The 9,883-nt window shown below is 40.5% G+C and overlaps 1 protein-coding gene across 1 annotated transcript; it reads right to left on the bottom strand.

Moving 5' to 3' along the window:
- Nucleotides 1–3,376: 3,376 nt before the first annotated feature.
- On the bottom strand, nt 3,377–9,883 carry LOC306764418 (phospholipid phosphatase 1-like). Its single transcript, XM_079251588.1, has 6 exons — nt 9,629–9,883; nt 6,731–6,882; nt 6,363–6,643; nt 5,008–5,065; nt 4,615–4,791; nt 3,377–4,080 (listed from the first exon to the last, which is right to left on the bottom strand). Exons 1-6 carry the CDS (start codon nt 9,684–9,686, stop codon nt 3,955–3,957), a joined length of 852 nt encoding a protein of 283 aa, XP_079107714.1. The 5' UTR covers nt 9,687–9,883; the 3' UTR covers nt 3,377–3,954.

The raw sequence follows: 9,883 nt of genomic DNA, 5'->3' as shown, positions 1-9,883 counted from the left end.
AGTCTCCCAGCAGAACAATGGAGTCCCCAGAAGGAGCACCCTCCAGCACTCCCTCCAAGGACTCCAGAAAGGGTGGGTACTCTGAACTGCTGTTCGGCGCATAAGCACAGACAACAGTCAGGACCCATCTCCCCCACCTGGAGGTGGAGGGAAACTACCCTTTCATCCACTGGGGTAAACCCCAACATGCAGGCACCAAGCTGGGGGCTGATGAGAATGCCCACACCTGCTCGGCGCCTCCCACCATGAGCAACTCCAGAGTGGAAGAAAGTCCAGCCCCTTTCGAGGGTACTGGTTCCAGAGCCCAAGCCATGCGTCGAGGTGAGTCCAACTATATCTAGCCGGAACCGCTCAACCTCGCGCACAAGCTCAAGCTCCTTCCCCACCAGAGAGGTGACGTTCCACGTCCCCAGAGCCAGCTTCTGCAGCCGGGGATCGGACCGCCAGGGTCCCCGCCCCTTGCTGCCGCCCAGCTCACATTGCACCCGACCCCTACGGCTCCTCCTGCAGATGGTGAGCCCACGGGAGGTGGGGCCCATGTAACCCTTTCGGGCTGAGCCCGACCGGGCCCCATGGGCGAAGGCCCGGCCACCAGATGCTCGCTCTTGTACCCCACCTCCAGGCCTGGCTCCAGAGGGGGGTCCCGGTAACCCACGTCCGGGCAAGGGAACATTCATGCCCAGGTTGGTTGTCATCATAGAGGTCGATGAGCCGTGCTTGGTCTATTTTTGTTGCATCTAAACACAAATGTACCACCGGTTTACTCATTTAGGAGGCCTTATACACTTGCATAGTCTGTTATCACTACTTTTCTTATTGGAATGCTGATTGTTTCCCCTTCACCTCCGCTGTGGTTTGTTTTTACTTTTTAACTCCCTGTTTGTCTCCTTTTAAACAGAACAACACGAGAGATGTAATTCTGGATCAGTTTTTTCTCTTCATGTTCATCCACCTGAAACAATATCAGGAACACATTTCAATGTCATGAATTATTTCCTCTTTATTTCTTGGTTTATATTACATATTTTCCCTTTTTTTTTTCCAATTTTACTTAAAACACCCCAGCATTTTGCACAGGAGCTGTTGTTATTCTTTCATTTCACAATGTGTTCTGAGTCCTCTGGTACTGCAGCAGCATCACCGCCTGGCAAGATAATGTCAGACATGTGACATGAGAGTGAATGGAGCAGTTCTCAATAAGAACTATTGTTGAGGTCAGCGTGACAATAAGAGAGCTCTGTGCTGCAGCAGACAAGACAATGACGAACGGTGATTGGTCAGGAGTCACGAGCACTTTTCCAGTGGAATTGTTGATTTATCATGTTTCAGTAGATTCTTTAAAAAGAAAAAAATGATAGTTTAATAGCTTAGCTGTTTTATGTAATCACATTGTCAAACTTCTGTTTTTCAGGTTAATCATTTCTATCACCAAAAGCTTTTTAACTGGTGGGATTTCTTATGTTGGAATTTTTTAAAGCACTTGGAAAGCATCCTAAGATAACAGTCTGAGCCTTAAATAACTATTTGCAGGGGAAGAAAAAAAGTGCTGATATACTTCTTAATCAAATTTGCTAAACAGGGTTAAGATGGTTTGGTAAAGAGAAAATAGTTTAAAAGGAATTTTGAAAATCTACCACATAAGTTCATCCCTAAAAGGTTCATGCTGAGCTATGAGTGATGGGATTTCTGAATACTTAGGCAACATGATTAAATAAACGTGGAACCAAAGCAAGATAATTTGTATTTGGCTGCTGAATGGACTGGTACTTGTATAGCACCAGGCGTGCTGACCACTCAAAGCGATTTACACTACATGCCACAGTCGCCCATTCGGGGGCAATGCAGGGTTCAGTGTCTCGTCCTTGAGCAAAAGTCAGGGGAAGCCTGGAATCAATCCATTGACCTTCCAGTTGGAAGACAACTGCTCTTCCACCTGATGCACAGCCACCCCCTCCCAAAAACCTGAGAAATTCAGCAGCAGCATAAATATTGTTTTTGCACATCTAAACTGGAAGTCAAATAGAGCTGTCTGAGGGGATCTAAGCTTTGTGATAGGGTGCATTTTCCTGCTGAAGTAGTCATCAGAAGATGGTCCACTCTGGCCATAAAGGGGGACATGATCTGCAACAATTGGGTGTGGCATTTAAACTGCACTCAAGTCACAAGACAGGATGAATCCATGCTAAATTCTGACCCGTACCATCTGAATGAGACCGCTGAAACTGAGACCGAACAGACGGCAACAGTTTGCAAACATGCACAGGATATTTACCATGTGCATTCAGACTGGTGCTATGTGAAAGATATCTTGGGTTGAACATTAACTTCACCAAACAGATTTCACCGTGGAAGTTTTTACTCATCTTGATGAGCTACATTAAAACATCATTTTGTATTCGATATTTCCAAAAAGGTTATTTTCAAACATGGAAAAAGATGCACTATAATAAGAAATAATTTATGTTTTTAGGGCAAAATACAACAATCTTGTTGTATTCTGTTAGCATCCAGTTTAACTCTTTTACTGGTGTTTTTATATGCCTCTGAGTATGAGAATGAGGCAAAAAGTTATGAAAATGTATATAAAGGATAATGCTCGTAATAAAACTCTAGTTTCATGTTTACTGTTAAGAAGCAACATTTTTATCACAATTCCTTTTTTTTAAGCTGGTAAAAAATGTTTGAGAAACAATTCTCATTTACAAACGTGACCTGGCCTTTGACTGGTACTGTAGTTAAGGTTTGGACATTCTTTCCCATTAAGTCTATTGGGAAAGAGTTCCAAACTTTTGACTTGTAATGTTCAAACATAAGCATTTAGTTTGGTTTTAGATGAATCACAACTGTGCTTATCATATTTAAAGTTGGGGTTTTTTTAGGAATATTGCACATTAAAAACTTAATTGGTGAATGCTTATTTCATGAAGCTGTTTGGACTTTTAATAGTTGAGCCACATACTGAGTGAAAGACCCGCCTGATGCAATATTTCGTTCAGTAAAACCGCTTTTCTTGGTTTTCCTTCCTTTTGATGTTTGCAGGAACGCTGCTGTTCTTTTATTTATTGGGATACAACCCCTCTCTGCTATCGCAACTCCACACCATCTGCTCTGAATTTTCTACTGACAAAAACACTCATGAATCATCTTTGTATCAAAGTAGCAAAAAGGATATTTTCTTTATTTTCCTTATATTTCCCATCAGCACTGTTCTACAGAACAACACTGCAAAGACCTTTGTGAACAAAGAAATTAAGCAATTTTATAAAAACTATAGAAAAAAACCCATAATTTTGCTTTACATACATTAAATTTTAACAGGATAGATTTTAAACAGAGGCAGCAGAATAAAACTAAGGCAAAATTGAATATACCGGTACAATATATTATATCTGAGTTCATTCTCCATTTCCAGGACAGTCCTGGTTTTCATATTCACAGGTACCACCAGACTTCTACAAGCCAGTTTGCAGTGTGCATACAGATGTTCATTATATTCTGGACTGATGGAATTTCATTCATTCATTCATTCATGCATGCATGATGGTAGCATCAGCCAAAACACACTAGTAACCACATTTCCAACAAGCCCGTACAGTAAAAAAAGTCATATTTCCTGAGGCAAACTCAACATCCTCTGTTTTGTTTATTAATCCATAATTAACTGTTGGATTTGACCAAAACTCTGCATAAATTTCTCATTTATGTCTCAGTTAAGTGCAAGCACTGTCCTCTGTGGTGAATGTTTTTGTCTGTAGTTGGATTTCACCAGCTACACCAGGTAGCAGCTAAACCCTGCAGGCTACAGTGTCAGATCCAAGCAGGCAAATCCCGTCCATGCGCCCCAACAGGCAGCCGTAAATATAAAGGCCTTCCAGTTTAAATGTGTCTACAACCTCCATGACTATCATAAGGAGTGAAGGTTCTGCAGTGTTTATGGTCTTTGACACCTCAGGTTCAGTCAGTGCTGCCATAGTGGTTCCCACTAGAAGGATTTTCTTGTAAACTGGTGTGCGAGGCTTCTTCCTCCTGAGAGACAACTGGTTCCACTGGCTGTTCAAAGAAGTTGGAGACACAAAACACCTGCAGAAAACAGCAACAAAATGAATACACACTGAAATGTATTACTGTAGGAGAATAAACCATTAAAGTTGAACAGATTTTCACCTGAATGATTTGCTGGCAAGTCGGTCTCCATTTTTTTCAAATGTATTAGTTACCAAAGTTTTAAGATTAAAGATATCTGAGAATAATTAGATGTTAAACAACATCTAAGATGGCTGACATTTTTCCCTCTGGGTTTGAATGGCGAGTCTCTGTTTAGAAATTTTGCTGTGAACTTTCACTGAACAATTTAATCAAGCTCATGCAGATGATTGATCATATCTGATCAGATAATGTTCCAACCCTTAAAATATAAACGAGGAAACATGTGGAAACTGCATCTCAGATGGTTATTTAACTTTTCTTTAAAACTTCATATGATCAACATAAGCTGTTTTTCAGTTTTCTTGATATAATATTGAAAAGTTCAGCTGCTTTTTTTTTGGCAATACTACATTATAAATACAGGCCTTGCTTAGTTGCTATCCTAACATCTATTTAGATAAAACTTACAGTGAAAACAGCCACAGAACCTCCTTGCAGGAGGCCAGCAAGCACATCGCTCCAGTGATGCTTGTAGTCAGACACCCGGGACAAGCCCACATACACTGCAGTGGAAATCAGGAAGAACTGAATGGTGGGACGCAGAAGCCTTGCCCATCTTGATTTCATTCTGGCTTGAATGTAGAGCTATTATGAACAGGGAGACAAAAAAAAAAAGAAGAAGAAAAATACTTGAAACATAAAGGCCTTGGAGGTCACAGCTTTGAATACCGACTGCACAATCTAAACCAATATTATTATTAATAAAACAAAGTAAATTCCTATATATGTTAACAAAATTCCACAAGATTTGATGTTAGTGTTAATGATAACGTGTTATTATAGTAGAAAATATGCACTTACTACAAGGAATAGCATGCAGTACATGGAGAACGATGAATGGCCAGAGTAGAAGGACAATCTACACATAAACATAAGCAATAATTCATGAATTTAAGACCAATCAAAATAATTAAGGCAAGTTTATCTGTATAGCACATTTCATGTATGAGATCATTAAAGTGCTTTTCAACAAAACATTAAAAGTATTAAAGTGAGGCCTGAGAAGCATTAAAACCAAGCTGGAAAAAGAAAAAAGTTAAAATAAAGAAAATCTATCACTGTCTATTTAAATCCACAGCCAGATTTTTGTTCTGCTTTAGTTTGTGTACTGAATGTAGGAGTAGAAACAGACATACACGCTTGGGTAAGACAGATATCAATCCCAAACAATCTTATCTAGAAATTCCAGACAAGTTCACCGTGCTGCTTACGTAGTCTTGGACACCCAGCACTTTTCTGCTGTAGTTCCATGATGTCTCCTGATAAGCCCCTTTAACCTGAACTCTCCCTGCCTGGATGTTTTCATACCGATTCCACGACTCATCTCAGCTAAACTCAGCTTAGCAAACCTGCTCCCGCCTCTGTTCTCACCCCAGCTTCCTCACTTGCTTTTAAGATCTCCCAAAAGCAAACCAATCCTCTGATGCAAGCTAATCAAATGTGTTTCTCAAATCACATCTTTAAGCCAGATTGGTATTTGTGAGTGATTTGTGTGTCCAACACCAACATTATCAATATATTGGGTATTGTACTGATGTATGATGATGTATGTTAGGCTATATGAGAGTATCAGTAACTATGTAGCTATGCTAGCATAGTATTCCTGTTGCAGGTGTCATGCAGCTCTGTCTGCACAGGTCTGTTCTTCATAGCTCTCCACAAGTTGAAGGCATTTTTATAAAGTAATTTCACTGGTCATAGTGACCTGACTGAGAAGCAAGAGTAAATCTAACTGACTAGAAATCATTTGTATATTTTCTAAAACTCAATCTGGATACAATCTGCGCTCTCCAAAATTATATCTCCAAAATTAACAGCCTGATCTGTAAATAACAATCTGCTGCAAACTGAATTCATTCATATAAAAGCCCGTGTCTGACACTTGGCTTGTCAGACCTTCCTCTGTGCCATTGCTCGCTGTGAAGACAGTTGTACATTGTCTTCATGTTTTATTTTAAGTCAATAAATGATGATCTAAGGATCATTACTGCCTTCCCAAGGCATACACTGTATCTAAACACCAATACAGACCAACATCATAATGAGTTAAAAATGACTCCAGTTTTGCTCATTTTCTTTACAATTTGTCTCGTTCAGCCCATGACTTATGAAATAACTCCTGAGCTTTTCAGGTCATTCCCATCCACAACTCTTACCTGGACTCGTCCACCAGAAACTTTTCTCCAGTGCAGGTGAAGTTCTCAATGTACCCGCCTGCTTTGCAGTTGATGTGATCCCAAACAGGTTTACACACGGCCAGGAAGTTTGGCCGCAGACGGCCAATGGAGTACTTTGCTATATCAGTCAGAGACTGACTGGCAGCAGCTCCAAACAAGTAGCTCCCCACAGTTTTGTAGATGCAGGACACGTACTTGTTCCCCAAAGACTGGTTCCTGATGCGAGACAAGTAAACAGAGAGGAACTCGCCACAGATGATCTGAGACAGAAGAGACCAAACAGTAAGCGGGAGAAAAAAAAAAAAAAGACAAACAACAAGAGTGGTGGAATAAGAATATGAACTTACAACGATCAGTGTGAAGGGGATCATCACTCCTCCCAGCAGCTGATGGGAAATGGTGTCCTCTTTGAGGGGGTATCTGATGGACTCGTCATTACAGAAGAAACCTCGTTTGAAAGGGTTGTGTTGAAGAGTGAGGATAAAAAAAGGAAGTCCCACTGTGATATTGTGTGGAAAAAGGGCAGAAAAAAAAGAGCCAGATTAAGAGTTAACCTTGCTACTAACACAGATTTCAGCTCGTTTTAAATCTTGTTAAATAAAAATGTCCATCTTAATGAAACACCCGTTTGCAAAAGGATTTTATTTCACAATGCACATGACGCTACGGTTTAGTCACAGGAAATGTGACACCCTGAGATCACGCAGGCTAGTGGACCAGGTAGCTGTGAACAATTTACAGATTTAAGATTCCCCTTTTACAAAATACCTGATTAAATCCTTCAGGTTCTGAGTTACTGCTGGAAGATGTTGACACAAAAGGCATGCAGAGACACACACTGAACTCAAGCAGATAATATGTTCGGCTTTAGATGAGGAAATTGGGAAAGCGTGACTAGTTGAGACTCATCATGTTATTAATCTGCATCAAAAGCAGGTTTAACAGACCCCAACTGGATTTTACGAATTCTTTTCTTACCTCTCTGTGTGATTTACAGACACAACCAGGCCAGATTGGCAAAACTGAAAACAGTGATGCAACAACAGGCACTCCTCCAAGTACGATCACTGGCTTTGATGCCTTTAGGGCAGAGTTTCTCAATCCAGGATTTCAGGACCTCCTGCCCTTCATGTGTTATAGATAAAACTACTTAAACACACTTGAATGAAATAAAGGGCTTGTTGAAAGGCTGCAAAGAACTTAATGAGGAAGTTCAATAATCTGACTTGTGTTATGTAGGAGGAACATGTCTAAAATATGCAAGGCACTGGGTCCTGAGGACCTGGATTGAGAAACACTGCTTTAGGTTTAAAGAATTGTCATTCTTTGTAGGCAAATTACACTGTCTGCCTTCTTTTGAATTTCTAACTCTCTAAAAAGCAAAAGTAAATATTTCATCTGAAAGAGAGCATTGATTTAAAAAGGTTTATGTCTAATTTGACACAGTTCCTGTTTTTACACACACAAAGATCTAGATTAGCATGTTGAGGAGATCATTTCTGCATTTGTGTTTTTGGATCCTCTTTAGCTGAGGTTATGTCACTTTGTTTTTTTGGTTTTTATTTTTCACAATATGTGGTCAGAGCCATTAGTGAAAACATCAGGACATTAGCTGATGAAACCAGCTGACGACACAAAGGCAGACATCAGAATTTGTAACAATGAACTGACATCTAACGCTAGACTTCGGAGCAGAAATGTACTTTTATTTGACTTGGAACTGTTCAGCTTGTTCAGACTGTTCCAGGATTTAAATCAGGAAAAATCATGTTTATCTAGACAGGAATGTCCTGTGATGTGTGTGTGTGTGTGTGTGTGTGTGTGTGTGTGTGTGTGTGTGTGTGTGTGTGTGTGTGTGTGTGAGCTGCTCTGACATGCAGCTCAAATGGGAAGTTTTCAGCGCTTTTAAAACGATCACATTTTACAGCATGTCAGACTCAACAACATTGATCTGAATATTTGATTTTCATATCAGTCGTCACCCAATTCTCCAAAACAATGAGGCAGAAACACATCGGTTTGAGTTCAGCTGCATTAGCGGGCGATAACTACAGAATGCACACATCTGTATTTTTATAGCATTGCAGGTATCGGCTTACATTAGAAGGGCGGTGTATCATGATGCTCGGAAAACTGTCTAAACTTTTTGGACAGGATTGAGTCAAGGGACAAATCAGGGAAAAGACTGCAGAATTTATGGTGCAGAGAAGCATCCATTATATAATGGAGTCTGAAGAAATGATTTTCTGTCCAGTCAAACAAATAAGAGAGGAATGGGTGGGGTGAAAATATAGATACATGCATAATTAAATCTTTTCCATAATGTTCAAGAACTTGAAGCAACAGGTAGAAACCCTGGAGTAACCTTACCCAAATCTGGACTTAACCCAGTGGAACATCTCTGCATAGGTCTGACAACAGGCAACACCAGCACCCCCCCCATCTAACCTGGTTATTCTTGAACATTTCACCAGAGAATGAGAGAAAAATCCAAAGCAAAGATGTGACAAGCTTGAATGTTTCGCAAGCCAACTTTATGTGCATGGTTTCTGGATAATTTCACATTTGTACACAATGTTCTTTTACTGACTGACGGTAAAACACATTATACTTATAATAACTAGTTATTCTAGACTAGGGATATGTGAAATATGATAAGAAACCAGTGTCAACCTCAAGACAAAATGGGAGGAGTTGTATTTAGTCAGCAGCACCACCAACAGCAAGACACTGACGATGCAAAAGGTGGAATGATCTCAGGGAAAGATTTCTGGAGCTGAGCGTCTAACCCTGATGGCAGCTTTTCAAACTGAGCTGCAAAGTTTACTTTGTGTGTTTTTCTAGGTGTGACTGAAAGCACTTTAATGCAGGATTGTCAGATACAGTCAGCAAAGCAGCAGCACATCCACAAGAAAGGGGGGGGGGGGGGGGGGGGGGGGAGTACACTGAGGGTGGGACTTTTTCCATCTTCCTGTCTGGTTCCCAAAACCTCAAACCTTCTATGAGGACACAAATAGCATTTATGCAAATAACTCATGTGGATTTGCTTAAAACAAAACTTTATGAAACATGTCTTTTTCCTGAAAACTCTGGATTTCTGCTGTGTTTATTATGTAAAACACTTTGAGCCGCTTTTGTATGAAAAATGCTTTATAAATAAAGTTAACTTTGATTTACTTTGAAGAGAAAAAGTTCCTAAATACAGGGATTAAAATGTCTGCGAGGCGAGAAACGGACTGACGTACCGAGAATGAGGCAGGTAACGTCGAGCAGGATGAGGGGGATCCCGGAGGCGTCAAACATCTTGCGTCTTCTTCTGTTCCTGGTCTTTGTTAAAAATGTCTGGTCCCGACAGTCCCGAGAGACGAGGCGCAGCTCTTCTGCTGCAGTTCTGTAGCTATTCCCGCACACAGTTAAAACATACCAGAGTCATTGTTCCGGGACTGAACTGCTATCTGGGAGCTTCAAGGAGGGAAAAAGTCACAACCACGACTAAAAGC

Source organism: Telmatherina bonti (genome assembly GCF_933228915.1).
Source record: "Telmatherina bonti genome assembly, chromosome: 13".
Taxonomy (NCBI): domain Eukaryota; kingdom Metazoa; phylum Chordata; class Actinopteri; order Atheriniformes; family Telmatherinidae; genus Telmatherina; species Telmatherina bonti.
The sequence above is the reverse complement of the archived record's forward strand: the minus strand, read 5'-3'. Positions and strand labels throughout refer to the sequence as shown.

Bases quoted from the DNA above. Each gene is read 5' to 3' on its own strand.
- LOC306764418 (XM_079251588.1), bottom strand. From the start codon at position 9,686: ATGTTTGACGCCTCCGGGATCCCCCTCATCCTGCTCGACGTTACCTGC. The intron at 6,644-6,730 runs GTAAGTTCATAT...CTTCTGTCTCAG, and splicing joins TCCCCTTCACACTGATCGTT to ATCATCTGTGGCGAGTTCCT. The intron at 4,792-5,007 runs GTAAGTGCATAT...TGTTCATAATAG, and splicing joins ACTGCATGCTATTCCTTGTA to CTCTACATTCAAGCCAGAAT.